Genomic DNA, 26,401 nt, shown 5'->3' on the forward strand with positions numbered 1-26,401 from the left:
TTAGAAAATAAATGAATAGTGATGAATGGATTGGTTCAACTTAACCTGAATTTGCTTCAGTGGGCAAATTAATTCAGTGATGAACTGGTAAAGAGGTCCTTTCAAAAGCATCTCCTATTCTTGTTGACCTTCAGCCACCAAGTTAATAGGCTGATAGACTAGTTACACATATTAATCATGTGGTACAAAGAGGTGTGCTGCATCATAATTCTTGATACGATTAATGTGATTTTAATTCAACCCATTACCAGGTGAAGAACATTCCAATATTATTTTTGGTGTTCAGATTTCCAGAAGACTTCTGGGTATGTTAGTCCAAAAGACTTCCAAAAGCTGCATTAAAGGCTGTTTCTGTCTTATATTATGTTAATGCCTGGGCATTCTTAGCTTTTTGGAGCCCGACTCCATTTCCATTGACTTCATCTGGACTTCTTAATCAGAAATTTAGCATTTTGGAAATCTGTGACTTTTTAAAGTACGACTGAAGCATATCTGATCAAAATTTTCTGAATTTCACTTGTCTCCAATGTACACAATGGTCTTCGCTCATTCTGATGGAAAGTTTGGCAAACCTACCATCCTCTTGGTGTGGGAACTTTCCACGGGAAACAAAGGAGATTGTCGTGAGCATGCAAGAGGCTTTGAGGTGTTAGACAAGCAATAGAGCAAAGCTCTCAGCAGAGCAGAGACAGGGAATGTGTGGCTAATGGGCTAATAACTGAATCTCCTGAACAAGTATAGACTGCAATAATATAATTTTTTGTATACATGAGAATGGTCATGTATACTGTTGTGGCATGTTCTATACCCTTTATAAACAGATTTTTTTTTACAAAATTGAATATTTAATCTTACTAATTTTACAGACTTTACAAATAATTTTTAATTGCAAACTTATTTAGCTTTATTTACTTCATATGACTCTTCAGCTTTAGTTAAAGGATAAGTTCACTTTTTCACAAAAAAAAAAAAGAGAGCTAACTCCAAATAACATGGCGACCTCTATGCAACTATCATGGCGACATAGATTCACGCTATGTAGTGGCCACCCCCTATTCATGCATCAGGCCCCTATCAGGATGCCGGGCGCGTGGATTACAGCAGTGGTGGTGTTTGTTTGAAGCACCTGATTAGAGCCATAGGCTCTAATAGGTTTCAAAATAGGGTGGACTCGGAGCGCAGAGCATAGAGCTTGAAGCCCACCCAGGTGTGTTAGAAAAGAATATTCACTTTTCTAACACTGAACCGCTTCTCCGCCAATCAGGAAGTGTGGGTCTGATACTAGTCCCCTGATTGGCTGAAAGGACAGGTGATCCTATTGGATGCCTAGCAGGAGGAAAGAAGAGATGCATGGTGGAAGCATGGAGGACACAGGAGCTGCCGCTTGACCCACAGCACGCTGCTGCCTGACCTGCTGCCCGTCCCACAGCTCACTGTCATCACCCGCTGCCTGATCTGCCACCAAGATGGGGTAAGTGCCAGCCAGACAACGAGCGGGCGGGGGGTGCTGGTTAAATGCCACCGGTGGGTCACAGTGGCTGCATTTGATGTGCACAGCTGCATTTGATGGCACAGTGGCTGCATTTTAAGGGCACAGTGGCTGCAATTAATGGGCACAGTGGCTGCATTTGATGACCCAGTGGCTGCAAATGATGGCACAGTGGTTGCATTTGATGGGCACTGTGGCTAAAATTGAAGGGCAGAGTGGCTGCATTTGATGGGCACAGTGGCTGGATTTGATGGCCCAGTGGCTGCATTTGATGGGCACAGTGGCTGCAATTGATGGCACAGTTGCTGCATTTGATGGTACAGTGGCTGAATTTGATGGGCACAGTGATAGTTGATAGTTACTCTAGGGCTGTGTAATAAATTGTGCCATGTATGGACTGCCATGGATGGCAGCAGCCGCTACAGGATCCGGAGGGATGGCCAGGATATATGGAGTTAGGTCAATTTTTCTGAAAACGTGAACTTACCCTTTAAGGGTAAAAGATAACTTGAAATGTGACGGTTCCTACCTTGTGAACTGCCTGAACTCCTTGGCTAGACTCAGAAGTTGTCTGGTGCTGCCATGTCCACCATCTGACCACACACACTGCACCCTGAGAAGATAGTGTGTCAGGGCAGGAGGTTACCAAGGCAGCAACAGATTAATTCTGACTCTCAGACTGAAAAGTACAGGTAGGTCACAACACTTCAGGTGACCTTTTACCCCTCACTTAAGCTGAAGAGTGAGCAAAAATACATAAAATCTGGGCAATGGCAAGCTTTCGAATTAAATTAAAATAACTGAAGACCAAATACTATATTATACTCTTGATCAAGCCCAGCTAATGATGATTCAATTTTGTATTTGTTCTACAGCTTCTCAGCTATATGAAGAAGATACATCTGAAACTCACCAGTGGCAGGGAAGTCTTCTTCAATGAGAATGGTGATCCTCCTGCAGCATATGACATCATAAACTGGCAGCTTAGCCAAGACGGAAGACTGCAACATGTGATAATAGGAAGTTATGACACTGGAAATACAGCTGGAAATGTTTTCAACATCAATGCTAGTTTGGTGCAGTGGGGTGCTGAAAATAAAAAAGTAGGTATTGTATGTCACTTTCTGTACTTATCCTTCAATTCTCTATATTGGTGACTAGGGATGAGCTTCGTGTTCGAGTCGAACCCATGTTCGACTTGAACATCGTCTGTTCGCCGAATTGCGAACGATATGGGCCGTTCGCGCCAAATTCGTGTGGTGCGTCACGGCCCATAATTCAATGCGGCATCGCAGTGCATTGCTGGCTGATGATTGGCCAAGCATGCACTATGCGCCGTCTGTAGAGAGAGCTATAATTGGCCAAAGCCAGGGGGCTTTGGCCAATTATGGCTCAGGGGGTTTAGTACACGCCCCACACTATATAAGGCCGCCTGCACGGCGGCCCTGTGTAGTGTGTTCCGGCGTTCATAGATAGAGAGAGAGACAGACAGTGTCATTTGATTTAAGTTACATAGATTAGGCAGGACAGTCAGTCAGTTAGCTGCACTTACAGTGTATTGTGCATATATATGCATCCCAGGTGTTGTATATATATATATATATATATATATATACTGTATTCAGTTTAGCCAGATCCGTTCCTGTTATTATCTTCCTACTGACAGGCAGGCTTGTCTTGTTACAGTATTTACCGCTACCTGAAGAAAATTGCTGGTATTCTTCTGATCCTATTAGTACCACAGTCAGGCAGCTAGACTATTTACAGTTAGTGTAGTGCGTCCTCCTCACAGTGTTCAGCTAAAGCTACAAGTTAGTTTAGTGTGACCTCTGCACAGTGTTCAACTAAAGCTACAAGTTAGTGTAGTGCATCCTCTGAACAGTGTTCAGCTAAAGCTACAAGTTAGTGTAGTGCACAGTGCTAAGCTAAAGCTACAAGTTAGTGTACTGCGTCCTCTGAACAGTGTTCAGCTAAAGTTACAAGTTAGTGTAGTGTGTCCTCCTCACAGTGTTCAGCTAAAGCTACAATTTAGTGTAGTGCATCCTCCTCACAGTGTTCAGCTAAAGCTACAAGTTAGTGTAGTGCGTCCTCCTCACAGTGTTCAGCTAAAGCTACAAGTTAGTGTAGTGCGTCCTCCTCACAGTGTTCAGCTAAAGCTACAAGTTAGTGCAGTGCGACCTCTGCACAGTGTTCAGCTAAAGCTACAAGTTAGTGTAGTGCGACCTCTGCACAATGTTCAGCTAAAGCTACAAGTTAGTGTAGTGCATCCTCCTCACAGTGTTCAGCTATAGCTACAAATTAGTGTAGTGCGACCTCTGCACAGTGTTCAGCTAAAGCTACACGTTAGTGTAGTGCGTCCTCTGAACAGTGTTCAGCTAAAGCTACAAGTTAGTGTAGTGCGTCCTCCTCACAGTGTTCAGCTAAAACTACAAGTTAGTGTAGTGCGACCTCTGCACAGTGTTCAGCTAAAGCTACAAGTTAGTGTAGTGCTTCCTCCTCATAGTGTTCAGCTAAAGCTACAAGTTAGTGTAGTGCGACCTCTGCACAGTGTTCAGCTAAAACTACCCGTAGAAGGTTGGCAGTGTTTTCCTGATCCTATCACTACCGCAGGCAGCTACATTATTTACACGTTAGTGTAGTGCGACCTCTGCACAGTGTTCAGCTAAAGCTACCTGTAGAAGGTTGGTGGTGTTTTCCTGATCCTATCACTACCGCAGGCAGCTACATTATTTACACGTTAGTGTAGTGCGACCTCTGCACAGTGTTCAGCTAAAGCTACTTGTAGAAGGTTGGTGGTGTTTTCCTGATCCTATCACTACCGCAGGCACCTACACTATTTACACGTTAGTGTAGTGCAACCTCTGCACAGTGTTCAGCTAAAGCTACCTGTAGAAGGTTGGGGGTGTTTTCCTGATCCTATCACTACCGCAGGCACCTACATTATTTACACGTTAGTGTAGTGCGACCTCTGCACAGTGTTCAGCTAAAGTTACCTGTAGAAGGTTGGTGGTGTTTTCCTGATCCTATCACTACCGCAGGCACGTACATTATTTACACATTAGTGTAGTGCGTCCTCTGCACAGTGTTCAGCTAAAGCTACCTGTAGAAGGTTGGTGGTGTTTACCTGATCCTATCACTACCGCAGGCAGCTACATTATTTACACATTAGTGTAGTGCGACCTCTGCACATTGTTCAGCTAAAGTTACCTGTAGAAGGTTGGTGGTGTTTTCCTGATCCTATCACTACCGCAGGCACCTACATTATTTACACATTAGTGTAGTGCGTCCTCTGCACAGTGTTCAGCTAAAGCTACTTGTAGAAGGTTGGTGGTGTTTTCCTGATCCTATCACTACCGCAGGCACCTACACTATTTACACGTTAGTGTAGTGCAACCTCTGCACAGTGTTCAGCTAAAGCTACCTGTAGAAGGTTGGGGGTGTTTTCCTGATCCTATCACTACCGCAGGCACCTACATTATTTACACGTTAGTGTAGTGCGACCTCTGCACAGTGTTCAGCTAAAGTTACCTGTAGAAGGTTGGTGGTGTTTTCCTGATCCTATCACTACCGCAGGCACGTACATTATTTACACATTAGTGTAGTGCGTCCTCTGCACAGTGTTCAGCTAAAGCTACCTGTAGAAGGTTGGTGGTGTTTACCTGATCCTATCACTACCGCAGGCAGCTACATTATTTACACATTAGTGTAGTGCGACCTCTGCACATTGTTCAGCTAAAGTTACCTGTAGAAGGTTGGTGGTGTTTTCCTGATCCTATCACTACCGCAGGCACCTACATTATTTACACATTAGTGTAGTGCGTCCTCTGCACAGTGTTCAGCTAAAGCTACCTGTAGAAGGTTGGTGGTGTTTACCTGATCCTATCACTACACGCAGGCAGCTACATTATTTACACATTAGTGTAGTGCGTCCTCTGCACAGTGTTCAGCTAAAGCTACCTGTAGAAGGTTGGTGGTGTTTACCTGATCCTATCACTACCGCAGGCAGCTACATTATTTACACATTAGTGTAGTGCGACCTCTGCACAGTGTTCAGCTAAAGTTACCTGTAGAAGGTTGGTGGTGTTTTCCTGATCCTATCACTACCGCAGGCACCTACATTATTTACACATTAGTGTAGTGCGTCCTCTGCACAGTGTTCAGCTAAAGCTACCTGTAGAAGGTTGGTGGTGTTTACCTGATCCTATCACTACCCGCAGGCAGCTACATTATTTACACATTAGTGTAGTGCGACCTCTGCACAGTGTTCAGCTAAAGCTACCTGTAGAAGGTTGGTGGTGTTTTCCTGATCCTATCACTACCGCAGGCACCTACATAATTTACACGTTACTGTAGTGCGACCTCTGCACAGTGTTCAGCTAAAGCTACCTGTAGAAGTTTGGTGGTGTTTTCCTGATCCTATCACTACCGCAGGCACCTACATTATTTACACGTTAGTGTAGTGCGTCCTCTGCACAGTGTTCAGCTAAAGCTACCTGTAGAAGGTTGGTGGTGCTTTCCTGATCCTATCACTACCTCAGGCATCTACATTATTTACACGTTAGTGTAGTGCGTCCTCTGCACAGTGTTCAGCTAAAGCTACCTGTAGAAGGTTGGTGGTGTTTTCCTGATCCTATCACTACCGTAGGCACCTACATAATTTACACGTTACTGTAGTGCGACCTCTGCACAGTGTTCAGCTAAAGCTACCTGTAGAAGGTTGGTGGTGTTCTCATACTATAGGCAGGCATTTGATTTTGCTAGCTGCAGTATCAGTATATATATATATATATATATATATATATATATATATATATATATATATATATATATCCCAGCTTAGTGCAGCTACATTTCACTGCAGGCCATTATTATGTCTGGAAGGCCAACAAGGAGAGGCAGACAGTCACAAGCCAATAAAAGAGGGCAAGCAGGCTCTGTGTCTAGAGGCAACAGTGCTGGTCATGGACCTGGTGCATCCTCATCAGCACGTGGCCGTGGGACACGCTTGGCCTTTTTTTCGACAACTGGCCGTGTTGAGCCGCAACATGCGGAAGACTTGGTCGAGTGGATGACCAAGCCGTCCTCATCCTCTCTCACCCATGCTCAGGGTACTTTGTCTGGCAAAGCAGCTGCCAATGTGGCCTCTTCCCTCGGCTCAATGGCATCAGTGACTCCTTCCCTAGCCCCACCATGTCCTCCTGAGGAGTCCCTCAAACTGTTTGACCACAGTGTTGGGTACATGCTCCAGGAGGATGCCCAGCATTTAGAAGGCTCTGATGATGATACTGAGCTAGAGGAAGGCAGTAACGTGAGCACGGACAGAGGGGGTGCCCAAGAAGGACAGCAATCTGGCAGTCATGCTCCCCCTGCTGCAGCATACTGCCAGGTTTGCTCCAGTGATGAGGAAGGAGGGGATGATGAGGTCACTGACTCAACGTGGGTGCCTGATAGGAGAGAGGAGGAGGAGGAGGCACATCACCAACGAGGCAGGATGCCCTCCAGGGGCCAGCCTAAGGGCAGCACACTGACTGCATCACACCGCAAAGCTCCGCATGTGCAGGGCGCTGCTGTCTCTGCGCGTTATTTGAAAAGTTCTTTGGTGTGGGCCTTTTTTGAGATGAGTGCATCAAATCGCTAGCTGCTATTTGCAACATATGTCTCAAGCGTATCTCGCGTGGCCAAAACATCTCCCGCTTGGGCACCACATGCTTGACCAGACATATGTTGACCTGCCATGCAGTTCGTTGGCAAGCGTACCTAAAAGACCCACACCAAAGAACAAAGCGGACCTCTCCTTGCTCCTCATCGCTGAGATCTCCAACCCCACTATACCTTCAGTCCTCTCTGAGACCTGCACTGAGAGGAATGAAGGTGTAGAATTAGGTGTGTCACAGCCAAGTACTTGTGGGCAATCTGCTTTCGGTACACCGACGTCAGATTGTACCAGGCAAATTTTCCTGCCCCAGCTGCTGCACCACCAAAAGAAGTTCGCTCCCAGCCATCCACATGCCCAGCGGTTGAATGCTAGCTTGGCAAAATTGCTAGCACTTCAACTGCTACCTTTTCAGTTGGTAGACTCTGCCCTCTTCCGTGAGTTTGTGGAATGTGCGGTTCCTCAGTGGCAGGTACCCAAACGCCACTTTTTCTCAGGGAAGGCGATTCTGGCTCTCTACCGGCATGTGGAAGGCAATGTCTTGGCCTCGCTGGACAGGGCAGTCAGCGGTAAGGTGCAAATTACCGCTGACTCATGGTCCAGCAGACATGGACAGGGATGTTACCTAAGTTTCACGGCGCATTGGGTCACTCTGCTGGCAGCTGGGAAGGATGCAGGACAAGGTGCAGTGTGTTGGAGGTTGTTCCGCCACCACGCCGCCAAAATGCCACTAATAATGATTCTGACACACCTCTCTCCTCCACCCCCTCCTCTTCTTCTTCCTCCATGGCCTCTTCCTATGCTTTGTCCTCGGAACCAGTGGTGCTCTGTAAGCGTTCAAGGAGCTACGCAAGTATGCAGGCCAAAAGATGCCATGCGGTGCTTGAGCTGGTGTGCTTGGGGGACAGGAGCCACACTGGGGAAGAGGTTCTGTCAGCTCTGCAGGGGCAGGTTCAGAGGTGGTTGAAGCCATGCCAACTTAAGGCAGGAATGGTGGTTTGCGACAATGGCACCAACCTCCTCTCCGCCCTCTGACAGGGACAAATGACCCATGTGCCCTGTTTGGCTCGCGTCCTTAACTTGGTGGTGCAGCGGTTCTTGGGCAGGTACCCGGGCTTACAGGATGTCCTGAGGCAGGCCAGGAAAATCTGTGTGCATTTCCGCCGGTCATATAATGCCAGTGCTCGGCTGGCAGACCTCCAAAAGGAATTTAACATGCCCAAGAACCGCTTAATCTGTGACATGCCCACCAGGTGGAACTCAACGTTGGCCATGCTGCATCGGCTGCACACGCAGCAGAGGGCCATCAATGAGTACCTGTGCGACTATGGCACCAGGACAGGGTCAGGGGAGCTTGGTTTTTTCCCCCACGCAAGTGGGCCATGATCAGGGATGCATGCACTGTCCTGTCACCACTGAGGAGGCCACAAGGATCGTGAGCAGTGACAGTGCATGCATCAGTGACACTGTCCCCCTTGTCTACCTGTTGGAGCTTACGCTGCGTGGAATAATGGACAGGGCACTTGAGGCAGAACAGAGGCAGGAAGAGGAGGACTTCCTTAGCTCTCAAGGTCCCCTTTATCCAGACAGTGTTCCTGCTTGCCTGCTGATCACACAGGAAGAGGACGAGGAGGAGGAGGAGGAGGATTGTGTCAGTATGGAGGTGGAGCCTGGCACTCAGCATCAGCAGCAGTCTTTAAGGGATCATTTAGAGTCTCAAGAAATACATGGACTTGTACGTGGCTGGCAGGAGGTGGCTGCGGATCATGTCGTCCTTAGTGACCCAGAGTACTCCGGACCAAATGCCTCAACAAACCTATGCTGCATGGCCTCCCTGATCCTGCAAAGCCTGTGGAAGGATCCTCCTATTCGTGGTGTCAAGGAGAAGGAACAATACTGGCTGGCAACCCTCCTTGATCCACATTACAAGGGTAAGGTTGCGGACCTTATCTTGCCGTCACAGAGGGAGCAGAGGATGAAACATCTTCGGGAGGCCTTGCAGAAAGGTCTGTGCAACGCGTTCCCAGAAACTGGGAGGTTACAAACTCCTGTTTCTGGACAACGTGTTGCTGAGGCTTCGGTCAGTCAAAGAAGGAGCGGTGGAGAAGGTGGCCGTCTGACCGATGCGTTCAGACAATTTTTTAATCCGCAGCCCCAAGGTATGATCGTTTCCAGCAACCATCGCCAGCGTCTGTTTTACATTGTGCAGGAATACCTAGGGGCAAGATCTGACTTGGACACCTTTCCCATCGAAAATCCTCTGGGTTACTGGGTCTTGAGGATGGATCACTGGCCAGAGCTTGCACAGTATGCTACTGGCTACTGGCTACTGGCCTGTCCTGCATCCAGCGTTCTTTCGCAATGTACATTCAGTGCTGCTGGAGGCTTTGTAACCGATCACAGGGTGCGTCTGTCCACCGACTCGGTCGATCGACTGACCTTCATAAAAATGAATTAGTCTTGGATCACCACCAGCTACCAAGCACCTGATGCTGATGTAACCGAATACATTTTTTTGAAATGTCAGATCCCTTAAAAGACTGCCTATGCTGATGCTGAGTGACTATCCTGTTATGCTGAGCAATTATCCTCTTCCTCCTCAATGATCATGCTGATAGCTTGTAAGAACATTTTTGGTTCTGGGTGCCGCTAGTCCCGCCACCAGTGCCTAAGGCCCAATTTTTCAGCCCGTGTTTAACAGGGGCGTGTAATTAAAATTTTTTGATGCAATTCTTTGCAGCAGGGCTAGTTCCTGCGCTCCAACTAGAGTATCTGTGAGGGGTTGCAGTGTTGTGGCACCAGCACCAGTGCCTAAGGCCCAATTTTTCAGCCCCTGTTTAACAGGGGCATGTAATTACAATTTTTGATGCAATTCTTTGCAGCAGGGCTAGTTTCTGCACTCCAACTAGAGTATCTGTGAGGGGTTGAAGTGTTGTGGCACCAGCACCAGTGCCTATGGCCCAATTTTTCAGCCCCTGTTTAACAGGGGTGTGTAATTACAATTTTTGATGCAATTCTTTGCAGCAGGACTAGTTCCTGCGCTCCAACCAGAGTATCTGTGAGGGGTTCCAGTGTTGTGGCACCAGCACCAGTGCCTAAGGCCCAATTTTTCAGCCCCTGTTCAACAGGGACATGTAATTAAAATTCTTGATCTAATATTTCACAGCAGGGCCCGTTTCTGCACCCACCAAGAGTATCTGTGAGGACTTACAGTGTTGTGGCACCAGCACCACCACCACCACCAAAGGCCCAATTTTTCTGGCCCCGTTCAACAGGGGCATGTAATTACAATTCTTGATCTAATATTTCACAGCAGGGCCCTGTGAGGGCTTACAGTGTTGTGGCCACAACAACACCTAAGGCCCAAATTTCTGCTGAGTATATAGGGCAGGCCCCTACTTTCAAACATCCAACTTACAAATGACTCCTACTTGCAAACGGAAGGAGACAACAGGAAGTGAGATGAAATCTACCCATAGGAAGGGAGATTCTCTCCTGTAAGAGTTAATATGGGAAAAAGTTTTCTCCTTTCCACTGATGCTTTATCACCAATCCTTGTTTCACAAAAAAACACACATTTTCAAAAAACATTTGTCATTGGGACAAAAAGTGAGGTGAAATCTTCTGAAGAGGAGCACAGACAGCAAACAAATGTCACAGGGGTGATAACCCTTCCCTATGTTTTCCAAAAAGCTTAAAATAAATTTTTTGGCTGGAGCTAAACACGTTAAAAATGTACCAGCTCAAAATTACAAACAGATTCTACTTAACAACAAACCTACAGTCCCTGTCTTGTTTGCACCGCCTGTATACTGCTTTTCAGAGTATATAGGGTCTGGGGGCCCCACACCTTTCCTTTTTTAATTTGGGTGCGGGGTTCCCCTTAATATCCATACAAGACCCAAAGGGCCTGGTAATGGACTGGAGGGTACCCATGCCATTTGTCTCACTGATTTTCATCCATATTGCCAGGACCCGACATTACATTAAAGCCGCAAGCAGTTTTAAATGACTTTTTCCTTTAAAAATGACATTTTGTGCAGTGACTGTTCTAAGCATGGGAAACACGCGCCACTTTACAGGCATACTATAGACACCCCCTAGGTACGATATTTAAAGGAATATATCACATTTTTTATTTTTTATTTTAAGCATCATTAAAATCACTGCTCCAGAAAAAACGGCCGTTTTTAAAAGTTTTTTTTGCATTGATACATGTCCCCTGGGACAGGACCCGGGTTCCCAAACCCTTTTTAGGACAATACCATGCAAATTAGCCTTTAAAATGAGCACTTTTGATTTCGAACGTTCGAGTCCCATAGACGTCAATGGGGTTCTAACGTTCGTGCGAATTTTCGGTCCGTTCGCAGGTTGTGGTGCGAACCGAACCGGGGGGTGTTCGGCTCATCCCTATTGGTGACAATGACTCTAGTAGGTATTAGTTAATGGTACCACTGCAAGACCCTCTACCCTCCTATTCCCCCAAAATACCATGGCGTATCCTTTGGCTGGATACCCTTTACGCTTTAATTTTTAGGGATCTATGGTCACAAAATCCTCACTAGTGACGAACCAAACTGCCTTGGGTTGGGTCAAGCAGGGGTTTGCTAAACAACAAAGTATTTGAGATGCCGAGCCCAAACTCTGTTGAAATCAAAGTTAGCCAAATCTGCGAAATAAAAAATGCCCTTTTGCGGGCTAACAAGCAAGGGGGTAAAAAAATTAGCATAAGGGGAGGGGGAAACATGCGCCAATTAAAAAAAGAGTTTCAAATTGCTGGCAAAAGATATTTCCTTTCTGGCCACTTTTTTCAAAAGACTAAACAGCAAACAGACCACAAAGATCCCCCAAAATACAAGAGTCTAGATTTTAATGGGGACACGCAAAAAAAAGTTTGTGAGGTTCCCCCTAAAAATGCAGACCAGACTGTTAATTTGAGCCTGCAACCTGACTGGCCAGGAAATGGGAGGACAAGCATTTGGACTCCCCCCTGAACCATACCAGGCCACATGCTCTCAACATGATTGTGGGGGTCTGCAGGCAGGGGGCTTATTGGAATCTGGAACACCCCTTCAAAAATAAGGGGGATTTCAGATACTGACCCCGCACATGAATGTGTATGGGGTAAAAAATAAAAATCCCCTCAAAATTTCTCCTCTGCTGTAAATCACAATGACCACCGATGACAACTTGCAGAAAAAAAAAATAGATAGAATCCCTGATGGTAACACTATCCAAATGACAGCTCCCTAAGTTGTCATTGACTATATGTTAGAAAGGGGGGGTGATAGTGGTCCATGGCCATGTGACCAAATTTAGAGAATAATGTAAGGCTCCATTCCTTGCCCTTTTGCTTATGTGGCAGGGAAATGTGCAGTGGGTGCAAGCAGCTGCTGCTTCCTTAACAGCCATTGACAGCTGGAATAGTGGTTACATCATTGCCCAATTATGGTTGTGTGGCCATATTATGCAACAATGTAATCCGTTCCATTTCCTGGCCATTTGCTTACATGGCCTTGGATTCCCAGACATTCAAAAGTGAATGGGCCAGGTGATGGACTTAGTAAGGATGCAGCAGCAGCTGCTCTTCCCTTAGCACCCATTGTATTATTTACAAAGTGATTTTTTTATTTGTTTCACCTCATTTAGTAAGATAAGCTAACATGCTCTGATTCTTTAGTAAATCATCCCCAATGATTTTTTTTCTTCATGTTACCATCTTTTTATTTCCCCTCCACCTGCTATGCAGCTTTCTGTCTTTACTTTACACCCTAACTGGAGAGTTTATACCCTTATTACTATGCTCACTATAATCATACCTTAAAGACAATAATATGAATCTCAGTTAAAAATAATTGGATCATAAGACTGCCAATTTTAACGTGTTTCTTACTTGGCTTCATCAGGAAGAACAGAGGTTATATATTGTAGGTTAGTAAATATGCAGCATAATGGATGAGACAAGCAGGTAAAGTGGAAGCAAACCCTCCTATCGTTTTCAGCCAAGGAAGCTGCTATCTTGGCCTTTGTTTAATATGCAACTGCCATTATGCTGCACATGTGATCAGTTATGACGCTAGCCATTGGATGGTTTGACAGTCTGGTTGAGAGCACAACCAATGGGAGGGTTACATTCCTGGCACGTGCTGGAAATGTAACTTATTTGAAACGGTTAAATGGATGGGTTTACTTCCGCTTTAAACCCTAAAATCCAACCATCGAGTAAGGATCATAGAAGGAGAAAAAAAGAGTGAGGAGTGAAGCGGCAAGCATCCTATTTTATATCTGTCCTACACTGCAATGTCTGTCATTTACAAAAATAAAAAATAAGCCCTCCTCTTGATATATTTCAAAATATGTTTTTGAGGCTTGTGGATCACTAAATTTATTTCTATGAATCACTACATTTCCCTTCCTATGAAATAGCTGGAAATTTTACACCATACCTAGGACCATGAGCACCATACCAAAATATCAAAAAGATTTGCAAAACAAAGTTCTTGTTTAGGCAAGCTGCACAAATAAGGCTCCAGAAGAAGATGTTTATACCGCTAAATGTGAGCATGTACAGTTTGACAGACCCAACCAGGACAGAGGCTTTTGGAGGGGACTGCAGGGTAGCCTCTTGTCTACTGACTATAGGCCCTGACTTATGGTGGGGCTCTATTCTTAGGAGGTGTGTGCCTAGAGGACCCTTGGAGTGGTCTTGCTTCCATTGTGAGATTGTCTCCCCGAAACATACAGATTCTGTGAATTTAGGCCCGGGATACAGACTTGGGCCCAAACCAGCAATAGCTGCTTTAGACTCTGAGCCCAGAGCAGATGTTAATATAATAAGCTCAAACCAACCTGATACTGGGGTCTCCTGCTATATACTGTTTGTTAAGGTGTTATGTGTTTATTGTTAACTATGTCTCTCCCATTGAGTGCCTCCTAGGTGTGCATTCCCATTGTTAATTGAGTCACCTATTGTTTCTGTCTGTTTGAGCATCTCATGGAGATGTGATTAACATTACAGGATGTTATGTGTTTATGCTTATGATAATGTGTAATGTAATAATCCAGGGTTGTGGGCTGGGTGCCGAATGGTCTGGGCACCTAAGTTTGTTTAAGTGACTAGTTGTTAATTAGTTCATGTTAATTAGATCACTGTCAGCTATTAGTTGCTAGATTGGATTAGCATACTGTTTATGTTGGCTGTTCCTTATATATGCTGTATGCAGTTTGCATTGGTTAGGATTATGTGATCAAAATTCTTATCTGATCTTGCATGATATATTTTCTGTATGAGTTTACAATAAAGGCAGTTTGAGTTCCAGTTTGCACCTAAGCTAGTGTCGTCTAGTATCTTGGGTGCAATATTCAATTATAATACCTGGTTCCTGGGTCCAAACTGGAGGAAGCTGTATACTTATGGAAGCACCCAAGCTAGGCGCTGGATGGTTCCGTCACACACAGTAAGTCAGGTAGGAGATTGGTAATATAAGAAATACAGTAAATTACAGGCGTACAGATACAAGTATTTAACATGTGTAATTGTGAGGGCTCATTCACACTATATGCAGTGACTGGCATTTTACTGCACCTGATTAATACCAATCACCACTAGAGCATTAGAAAACAATTGTTTTCTTTGTGCCCTATTCACACTATATTGATACTTTGAGGTGCATTGCATCGACATGCAGATGTACTTCATTTTTTTATGCAATGTGGTGGCTCTAATGAAAAAAAGCTGCAGGGTCTGCATCCCTTTAAAACAATTTACTCTTCAGCAGTAGCTCACAAAAAATGAAATTCCTATTGCAGGGGGTGCCTAAAATTTTACTTGTATCTTAGAAAATCAGTGAGCCAATTACAGAAGCCGAAAATTGCATTACAGGGGTTCCTCTGTACCCCATTGTTGTACAGAATGCCTCCAGGTTGAAAAATTACATAGCATTTTACAGAAAATGACAGCGGCTGCAGATTGAAAAGGAGAGGTATTTTTTAATAACATTAAATTAAAATATGGCTTGTGTAGAAAGTAGAGTTACCTTTAAATAACAGGTAAGCTGCCATTATTACTAAATACCCGATCATCACAAATCGCAGTAGTCTAGGTTAAATTTTAAATAGTTGAAGTAATTTCTCTCAATTTTATTGCCATCCACTTTAATATTGCCTTATCCAAGTAACAGATTAAATGTTCCTTGCTCAATGAGAGCGGTGCTAAGCCTTCATCCTCATTCAATTGGCATTTCTGACTAAAAGTAATGTTCGGCCATGTAAATGTTAAATTATAATTTCTGCTTATATTCCAGGTCCCAATGTCAGTCTGCAGTCAGAGTTGTCCACCAGGTTTCAGGAAGGTCACAATAACAGGGCAACCCGTGTGCTGTTTTCAATGTGTCCCGTGCCCTTTTGGAGAAATCTCGAACCAGTCAGGTGAGCAACATATTGTAAGTATGACCTGTTCAGTTATAAAGGTGCAGCCAGTGGGGGCCCATCCATAGGGGGTACACGGGCACCCCCCCTCTCCTCCAGGCAGTCACAAAAAAAAATTTCTTTAAAAATGGTCCTTTAAAAAAAATTAGAAGAAAAGGTCCTTAAGTGCACTGTGTTCGGGTGCCGGACACAGTGCACTATGGGAAGTGCCATGTCTATGCAATCACGAGATTGCAGACGAGGCGCTTCATTTGCGGGCTTTTGTCCCGCCTTTCTGCGCATTCCAAAGTGCCAAGCATCCGAGTTAGATGTCACTTTCAGTTTTCTCTCTCCCATTGCGCCCGAGGAAGTATGAGGAGATGCCAGTGCCCACTGTAGGAGACACAGCAGGAGGAGAGGACACCACAGCAAGGTAAGTTCTGGTCCGGACCTCCCACGGAGAATGGGGGGAGGGGGGTTTGATGGGACAGTGAGTCTGCATTTGATGGGACAGTGAGGCTGCATTTGATGGGACAGTGAGGCTGCATTTGATGGGACAGTGAGTCTGCATTTGATGGGACACAGGCTGCATTTGATAAGACAGTGAGGCTGCATTTGATGGGACAGTGAGGCTGCATTTGATGGGACAGTGAGGCTCCATTTGATGGGACACAGGCTGCATTTGATGGGACAGTGAGGCTGCATTTGATGGGACAGTGAGGCTGCATTTGATGGGACAGTGAGGCTGCATTTGATGGGACACAGGCTGCATTTGATGGGACAGTGAGGTAGCATTTGATGGGACAGTGAGGCTGCATTTGATGGGACACAGGCTGCATTTGATGGGACAGTGAAGCTGCATTTGATGGGACAGTGAGGCTGCATTTGATGGGACACAGGCTTCATTTGATGGGACAGTGAGGCTGCATTTGATGGGACAGTGAGGCTGCATTTGATGGGACACAGACTGAATTTGATGGGACAGTGAAGCTACATTTGATGGGACACAGGCTACATTTGATGGGACAGTGAGGCTGCATTTGATGGGACACAGTGAGGCTGCATTTGATGGGACACAGTGAGGCTGCATTTGATGGGACACAGTTAGGCTGCATTTGATGGGACACAGGCTGCATTTGATGGGACAGTGAGGCTAAATTTGATGGGACACAGTGAGGCTGCATTTGATGGGACACAGTGAGGCTGCATTTGATGGGACACAGTGAGGCTGCATTTGATGGGACACAGTGAGGCTGCATTTGATGGGGCACAGTGAGGCTGCATTTAATGGGCACAGTGGCTGCATAAGATGGGCACAGTGGCTGCATAAGATGGGCACAGTAGCTGTATTTGATGGGGCACAGTGGCAGCATTTGATGGCACAGTGGGGGCATTTGATATGGCACAGTGGCTGCCTTTGATGGGCACAGGAGGAGAGGACACCGCAGCAAGGTAAGTTCTGGTCCGGACCTCCCACGGAGAATGGGGGGAGGGGGGTTTGATGGGACAGTGAGACTGCATTTGATGGGACACAGGCTCCATTTGATGGGACACAGGCTGAATTTGATGGGACACAGGCTGTATTTGATGGGACACAGGCTGTATTTGATGATACGGTGAGGCTGCATTTGATGGGACACAGGCTGCATTTGATAAGACAGTGAGGCTGCATTTGATGGGACAGTGAGGCTCAATTTGATGGGACAGTGAGGCTGCATTTGATGGGACAGTGAGGCTGCATTTGATGGGACAGCAAGGCTGCATTTGATGGGACAGTGAGGCTGCATTTGATGGGACAGTGAGGCTGCATTTGATGGAACACAGGCTACATTTGATGGGACAGTGAAGCTGCATTTGATGGGACAGTGAGGCTGCATTTGATGGGACACAGGCTTCATTTGATGGGACAGTGAGGCTGCATTTGATGGGACACAGGCTGCATTTGATGGGACAGTGAGGCTGCATTTGATGGGACACAGTGAGGCTGCATTTGATGGGACACAGTGAGGCTGCATTTGATGGGACACAGTGAGGCTGCATTTGATGGGGTACAGTGAGGCTGCATTTAATGGGCACAGTGGCTGCATAAGATGGGCACAGTAGCTGTATTTGATGGGGCACAGTGGCAGCATTTGATGGCACAGTGGGAGCATTTGATATGGCACAGGGGCTGCCTTTGATGGGCACAGTGGCGGCTTTTGATGGGCACAGTGGCGGCAATTGATGGGCACAGTGGCTGCGTTTGATCGGCACAGTGGCTGCGTTTGATCGGCACAGTGGTTGCGATTGATGTTTTTTTTTCAGAACTTTTCAGTTTGTTTGCGCCCCCCCAAAAATTTTGAGCACCAGCCGCCACTGGGTGCAGCTACACTTACCATAGTTAACTATCTCTTTTGGAATGATAGGGGATCATGGGCACCACATCCCTTATTACTCTAAAAGAAAACAGCTTAATGAATGGAACTTTAAATGTGCTAAAACTACAGTCTCTATAGGAAGGAAGGAAGAAGCCTGAAACAAAAGGAAGCCAACCACCCACAGCTTGACTGTCAAAATTGTTAAACTGAAAAACTAATTGTAAAAATGTTAAAAAAAAGAACACGATATAACATTAAAACTGTATGCCACACAAAGTTGTATATGGAAATACTCTAATATGAAGCAATACCCCTAATAGCCAACCCCTATCAACCTCTGATTAGTGAATACATATAAATCTATATGTCAAAGACTGTGTTATTTGCCCTCCGGGTCCAAAACACTTTAATCATGTACAATGGCTGATACAAGCAGCAGAGTTGGGGTGGCTAGGTTCAATGTTTTACTCAATCATCTTCATCAGGAACTCAGAGGTGGTAGAGGTGCATTTCTACACATGTATGTGACATGCAGCAAGCAAAGGGATAAAAATTAGATACAAAAAAAATTTGTTTCTTTTTGTATATATTCATTATGTTACTAATTTAGTTTAGTTTCGGAATTTGTTTATTTTTGTAAAATTTCGTTTAGTTTTCATTAAATTTCATTTTGTTTATTCATTTTCTAATGGATTCAAAATTTTCAGAGCAATTCGAATTCGGATTGGTCTTAAAATGATCAACCAATCTGAATTCTGTGTGAAGAATAGCTGGTTGTTAAGCAGCGGGTCGGGAAGCCAACTGCCATGTCCTTAACCACTTATGCACTGCCCGCCGTCGTTTTTTCAGTGCTATTTTAACCTCAGTATCCTCTTCTTCAGCGGGCGGTCCGCTTTCAGATAAAAGTGGTCCCTGTGGTGGATTCGCTGTGAGATCACTTTTATCGGTGGCGGGACAGGGGCCCTCCTCCTGCCACGCTCCGGTGCCCTCCGCCGCTTACCGGAGCCTTCGGTAGCGGCGGAGGCGATTGTGTCCTCTTGCTGGCTTGGTATGGAAATGAGTGAGGGGAAGATGGCCCCCACCCATCTCCATATCATTGCAGGGCTGAAGCAACGTCAAAACGTCACTTCCGCCCATAGCTCTTAAAGGGACATTTTTTTTTTTTTAAATGACATTTTTTTTATTTTTGTTTTTTTTTTATTGCATTTTAGTGTAAATATGAGATCTGAGGTCTTTTTGACCCCAGATCTCATATTTAAAAGTGCCTGTCATGCTTTTTTCAATTACAAGTTACATTCCTTGTAATAGGAATAAAAGTGACACAATTTTTTTTAAAGAACAGTGTAAAAATAAAAAAATAAAAGGTAAAATAAATAAGAAAAAACTTTTTTTTAAACTCACCCTGTTCCGCCGAACTCGCGTGCAGAAGTGAACGCATATGTGAGTAGCGCCCGCATATGAAAACTGTGTTTAAACCACACATGTGAGGTATCGCCACAATTGGTAGAGCGAGTGTAATAATTCTAGCCCTAGACCTCCTCTGTAACTCAAAACATCCAACCTGTAGAATTTTTTAAACGTCGCCCATGGAGATTTTTAAGGGTAAAAGTTTGTCGCCATTCCAGGAGCGGGAGCAATTTTGAAGCGTGACATGTTGGGTATCAATTTACTCGGCGTAAAATTATCTTTCACAATATAAAAAAATTGGGCTGACTTTTCTGTTGTCTTATTTTTTTATTCAAAAAAGTGTATTTTTTCCAAAAAAAGTGCGCTTGTAAGACCGCTGTGTGACAGAAAGTATATATATATGGGGGTTCTAAGTAATTTTCTAGCAACAAAAAAGTTTTTATCTTGTAAACACCAAATCTCAGAAAGAGGCTCGGTTCCTAAGTGGTTAACAACCAATGACAACCAATGATTGATGACTTCCCCACTGACAGCTGAAATGTAAACAAAACAATGCTGGAAACAGAAAATAACAGCGCCAAAATAAAAAAATAAAAAATCCATACCAGACCCTTATCCGAGCATGCAGCCTGGCAGGCAAGCAAAGGGGGGGACAAGCGAGCACCCCCTCCTTCCTGAGCCATACCAGGTCACATGCCCCCAACATGGGGAGGTGCTTTGGCTCTGCCCCCCCCCCCCGCAAAGCACCTTGTCCCCATGTTGATGGGGACAAGGGTTTCTTGCCCACAACCATGGGCTGTGGTTGTGGGGGTCTGTGGGCGGGAGGCTTATCGGAATCTGGAGGCCCCCTTTAATAAGTGGGCCCCCAGATCCTGTCCCCCCCATGTGAATGTCCCCCAATGTAGATCCATCTCACGCCGCCAGCACCGCCAAACCTGAAAAAAGAAAAGAAAAAACCTCCGGCTTCTTCGTACGCTCCACGCAGACTGCCTGCTCTTCCGCCTGACATTTCTTAAATAGCTAAGGTGCCTTTTCAGGCAGACTAATAGGGCGTACACACGGTCGGACTTTGTTCAGACATTCCGACAACAAAATCCTAGAAACTTGTCTTGCATACACACGGTCACACAAAGTTGTCGGAAAATCCGATCATTCTGAACGCAGTGACGTAAAACACGTACGTCGGGACTATAAACGGGGCAGTGGCCAATAGCTTTCATCTCTTTATTTATTCTGAGCATGCGTGGCACTTTGTCCGTCGGATTTGTGTACACACGATCGGAATTTCCGACAACGGATTTTGTTGTCGGAAAATTTTATCTCCTGCTCTCCAACTTTGTGTGTCGGAAAATCCGATGGAAAATGTCCGATGGAGCCCACACACGGTCGGAATTTCCGACAACACGCTCCGATCGGACATTTTCCATCGGAAAATCCGACCGTGTGTACGGGGCATAAGGGGACCCCCTCAGGCACTAAACTGAAAGGAATTTTTATTTTTATTGTTTCACTTTAAGTGGCAACCCCACTTAAAGTAAAACAATAAAATTCACAGCAGAAGGATCACCAAGTATTATTTTAATGAAAGCTGCAGATTTCAGAATGTTGAACATTACTTTTGAAATTATTTGTAAATGATGTAAAAGCTTAGATCAGAATTTAGTGATTGAGTTTACATGTAATTTTAACTTACACTTGTGTGACTGAGGATGGCTGCAGCGTACTCAGATTTGTTATATAGCTAGGGCCCATCTTGGTCCTAATCCAGCTCTGAATATAATCTTTTATGATTTCCCTTTGTTGCCCTGATCCTTGTCTTCATTCTCAATTCTCCTTCCATATGTAGGATTATCTGTGCTATGTGCACACAGTGTATCATCAAAAATGTATCCCTGCAATTCCAGCTTTTGAGTGTAGTTCCTCACCAGTAGCTCCTAAAAGGGTAGCTCCTAACTGGAATCATATGACAGAGAACATTTTCTTTTCTACATTTGCTCTTTGAAGAGTGTCTAATGAAAAGATATTATTACTGTATTTTGTTCTGTATAAAGTGACACAGCAAAAGCTTGCTCTTCTGTTTTTAATATTTCAGATTCAGTTGATTGCAACAAATGTCAATGGGATATGTGGCCAAATTCAGCACATGATCACTGCGTTCCAAAGACCAGAGAATTCTTAGCCTATGATGATCCACTGGGTCAAACTTTAACCTCTACAAGTATTTCTTCGTCATTGATTCCAGTGGCCATCTTTGGACTATTTATTTATTATAAATCCACACCTATTGTTCGTGCCAATAATTATTTTTTAAGCTGTCTTCTTCTGGTATCATTGTGTCTTTGTTTCCTTTGTTCTTTGGTTTTTATTGGTTTCCCCCATCCTGAAAAATGTCTTTTGCGACAGGTTACCTTTGGCATTGTGTTTGCCCTTTGTGTCTCGGGAATTCTGGCCAAAACGATAATGGTTGTCATAGCTTTCAAGGCTACAAGACCAGGCAGCCCCCTCAGAAAATGGACAAGTCCAATAGTATCTTATTTAATAGTCTTTTCATGCGTTATTATTCAAGCCTTTCTTTGCATTGCATGGCTAGTTATAGCTCCTCCCTTTCCACAGTTTAAAACTGAAATCAAATCAGATATAATTATGGTTGAGTGCAATGAAGGCTCAGTCTTGGCCTTCTGGAGTATGTTGGGTTTTCTAGGCATCTTGGCCTCCATCAGTTTTGTTGTTGCCTTCTTGGCCAGGAGACTTCCTGACAGCTTCAATGAGGCCAAGTTCATCACTTTCAGCATGTTGGCCTTCTTAAGTGTCTGGATATCTTACATCCCAGCCTCTCTTAGTTCAAAAGGAAAGTACACAGTGGCCATGGAGATCTTTGCAATCCAATCATCAAGCTGGGCTCTGTTAATCTGCATTTTTCTACCCAAATGTTTCAACATATTGTTCCGGCCGAAGATGAACTCAAAAGAACATCTCATGGGTAGAGACAAAAAACTGACTAATAAAAAATAGAAAAAGCCAAACCTTGTCAGTGCCTATTTTTTACTGTCTTAACTTTAAATGCGTTAAATGTTAATTCTATAACACAGTTTTTTGGTACACCCAGCCAAGAAAAGGGGTGAACAGAAAGTGCAAAACCACTAGTTGGGCTTTAAAGTAAAATGTATTTAGGCTTATGGTCATTCAAATATTCACATATTCTTAACAAGCAGTAAATGAGCTTTAAACATGACCTAACTGACCCCTTTAGGGGTCATTGTGGAGCAATTCAACTTCAAACGTCACACCTGAATCACAAAATTACCGGTATTTGTTTAAGCAAGCTTAGCTTAAACCCTTGTTTCCTTCCCCAGCAGAAGGCTTTGGAGCCTTCCAGCCTTCAAATCTGTAATGCGAACACAGCGTAACTGTTCTGCAGAGACTCGGACAACTTCACCTTTTCTATTGTGATCTTTGTGGATGGGTCGTTCTATGGTGCTTGCAGCTACAGAGATCATTGATACCATTATATATTATATTATATATATTATAAATTATATGATATATTATATTAAATCTCATTTGTTTTTTGTTTTTAAGAGACACTCATGTGATGTGCAATTAACACCATCACTCTGCATTCTCACCCATCCCCCAAAGTAAATTTTTAGGGCTGGGATTCCCTGTTAGCAAACAAGCCTGTTTTGAGCTTAGGGCTCTGACTATATATTCCTACAGCACTTTACAAACTTTTAGGAACGTAATTGAAAATATACCGAAAATGACAGACAGGCCTGAAGGCAGAGGCAGTAGTGCTAAGAATGGAGATAATAAGGGGCGATCAGCAGCTCAAGCAGATCCCATATGACAAAACAGTGAAAAGGTGCACACAGTAGAAGCCAAAAACATCTGACATTTCTTCACCAGAGTGGCCAACCAATTCAGACAGAGCATGCCGAAGATGTAATTGACTGTCTCAAGAAGGGTGTTTCTCCTCCCAGGCACAGAGCAGCCAGTATGCAGCCAGTGTTTTTGATGTATTTTCTTCCTCCTCCTCTGTTATTTACTGCTTCAAACTGGTAAACTTAAAAAAAAACTAAAATAATAAAACAGCAAAACAAAAGAAAACATTAAAAAGTGGCAAAGGCTCTGACTTAGAAAGACACAACTCCGAAATCTTTGCCTCTGCATTGTACTGATGTCAAACGATGATGCCACTGGTCAATTTTTATTCACCAATACCCCAGAGAAAAAATTGTATTTTCTGGTCACTATCTCTGCTGATCAAGGCAAGTCTTATAATGACAGACAAAAAACACACTGCCCTTTTTCACAGACATTTCGGGCAATAAGGTGCACAAAAGGAATGGACTGTGTTAACACATTGCACTCAATGCAAGATTAAAGTATTGTCTCTGAATGGGCACTTGAAGTTCTGAAGCCCAATTTGCACAAACCAAATGATATAGGTATCAGGACTGGGCTCAGCCCTTCCTTCTCTGAGCTGGCCGCTCAGCTGTTGGCTAATTGCCAGCTCCTATCTCTCCACAGTGACTCACCTGTTGATAATATCCTGCTCGTCAGTCCTGCCTACTTAAGCCGTCCAGTCCAGATGATCTCTGCCTTCACCTTGGTCACATCTCTAGAGACGCTCTCCTGTGTTCCTGTTAAAGACTTGCTTGGCTGACATTCCTTCTGGCTCCAGATCCTGCTTGCTGTTCTACTACGATGTTCTCTGGCTCCCTGACGTTTTGGCTTGTCTGACTATCCGTTACGGTTCCTGAACTCTGGTTAAGTTTTGACTAGGTTTACTCTGTTTACCTTTTTATTATTATTAAACAAGTGTGATTTAACTGTACTTCTGTCTCAGTCTGATTCATGGTTTCTGACAATAGGAAACTGCTCATCCCAGTTACTAACAGGTTCTTGGTATATTTTTTATTGTTTCTCTATCTATCTATCTGTAAGTATAGAGAGTATAGAGCCTGGAAACCTTGTGTCACATTTACATATTATAGTTGTTCACTAGGGAAATTTTGATCCTGGTGACACCAATTAATTTCCAAGAGGGAAAAAAAGCAGTTAGTTAGTTTAAAGGCAATTGAGATACAATCACTGACTTTACTATAAATAAGACACCAAGACACATTCAAGACTTATTATCGCTCAGTCTTGTTATGTTCTACTCTGCTGCCTACTTCTAAGCAATTTTTTTTTAAATAGCGAATTTTATGCTATCCTTGATATCTGTGGATCTGTCTATTTTTTTTTCTACGTTTTCATCTTCACAAGTTCATTCATTTATTTATTTTTGTAGCATATAGCTATCCACTAATCTCTCTGTCACAGTTTACCAGTAAAGGATAACTGGTATGTATCTAAAACCAATAAAAAAATAATATAATATAATATTTTTTTTGAGCATCTTTCAATTGTTTTTACTAGTCGATGGCACTAAAGACTGCAACTGAACTGCATTTAATTATGATAATTTATTAAGCAATTAATTCAACTGAATATTTCTTAAAATCCAGACTGCTGTAATGACCGATAAGGATATTTATTTATTTATTTTTTTCATTTTTGCTTTAGGGCTATAGATATATACAGCACATTTGGTGTTAATATTTATCCATCATCCACCAGGGACCAAGAAAATAAACTCTACAGATATCTTTAAAATTAGCAAACAATTATATACATAATAACACAGCAGATGAAAGGTAAACAAGGAGCAAAATATTCTTAAAATTGAACTTTGTTTTCCATATTTACGTGTTATAAATAATAAAACTAATTGTGTGTGTATATATATCTATATATCTATATAGATATATATATATAGATAGATATAGATAGATATATATATATATATTTATATATATTTGTGCTTTTTACTTCACAAGAATTTATTTTGATTAGCTCAGAAAAAAGAACCCTTAAAGATGAGTCTACTGTACCTATATATTTTATTCAGTGTCAGTATGTTTAGATAAAGATCTTTCCTTACTCAATACCTTCCGGGTGGCAAGATAGAATCTTCAAATTCAGAAGTGTTAAAATTATTGAAGAGGAACTGGAAGCTTTGCCCCAAAAGGACAAACAGAGGACTAGTATAAAACAAAAAAATAGACAAAAACTATTATTACATTTATATTGTAACAACTAATCTACACAAATTAAAGGGAAAGCACAAAGGCAATACATCAATGCATAAATAAAGATAGAAAGGCATTAAATTAATTAATTAAAAATGCTGTACAAATTAATACATCAATAATCCATCCAACATTGCTGTATTGATTGATTTTTGCACCTTTATTGATTTGCACAGCATTTTTGTCATTCATATATTTAATTTTTAAAATATATTTATTGATGCACCGATACGGTATATTGACTTAATGCACTTCCTTTTACTTGTAAGTGCTCATTCACAAGGGGTGTTTTACTGCAGGCCTAGTGCAGGTCCATGTTTTCCCAACATCTTGTGCTCTTATGACAACTCTAGAAGCTTGAATTTCCCCTCAATTTCTGTCTTGGTGACAATGATCTCCAGGACAAATAGAGAGGGCGAACCTCTCCAGTACGGGATACAGACAGCAATAAAAACTTCAGAACAACATACTTAAAGAGGCGCTGGCTACTTTCAGACTTGCAAGAGTAGTTAGATGAATGAAAACTTTAACAAGCTCAAGAGCTCTGGCAAGGCAGCTTCCACACAACAAGTCTTCCCTGGATGGGCACCCAACAGTAGCTCAAACCACAGAAATATAGAAAGGAGCACCAGATCAAAACTGGATAAAAGAGACCAAAATCATTTTAATTGTTAATAAAAAATTACATATAAAAACATCCATGTTTTGGGGGCAACACCACTCCCCCTTCATTAGGGTTCAATACAAGATTAAACTTGAATGGACTCAAAGAAACCAGTGACCTTATAGATCTATAGTAGAACCTGAACTCCCATTATGGAGGAACAACCTGTCAGTAGTTGCTGAGCAGCATTGGAGGACAGGTCGTGTGCCTCCGAAACACGTTGGCTGTTTTCATATGATTTTTTTAACAATTCAAATTATCTAGGACTCTTTTTGCAGATTTTGGTCT

The 26,401-nt window shown here is 43.4% G+C and overlaps 1 protein-coding gene across 1 annotated transcript in view; it reads left to right on the forward strand.

Moving 5' to 3' along the window:
- LOC141134109 (extracellular calcium-sensing receptor-like) overlaps positions 1-22,324 on the forward strand; it is a 43,797-nt gene extending 21,473 nt beyond the window's left edge. Inside the window, exons 5-8 of the mRNA XM_073623693.1 lie at positions 252-305; positions 2,365-2,592; positions 15,446-15,569; positions 21,405-22,324. Of these exons, the coding sequence (XP_073479794.1) occupies positions 252-305; positions 2,365-2,592; positions 15,446-15,569; positions 21,405-22,324 (1,326 nt within the window). The remainder of the gene's footprint in view (positions 1-251; positions 306-2,364; positions 2,593-15,445; positions 15,570-21,404) is intronic.
- Positions 22,325-26,401: the final 4,077 nt, after the last annotated feature.

This window comes from Aquarana catesbeiana, linkage group LG03 (genome assembly GCF_042186555.1).
Source record: "Aquarana catesbeiana isolate 2022-GZ linkage group LG03, ASM4218655v1, whole genome shotgun sequence".
NCBI lineage: Eukaryota > Metazoa > Chordata > Amphibia > Anura > Ranidae > Aquarana > Aquarana catesbeiana.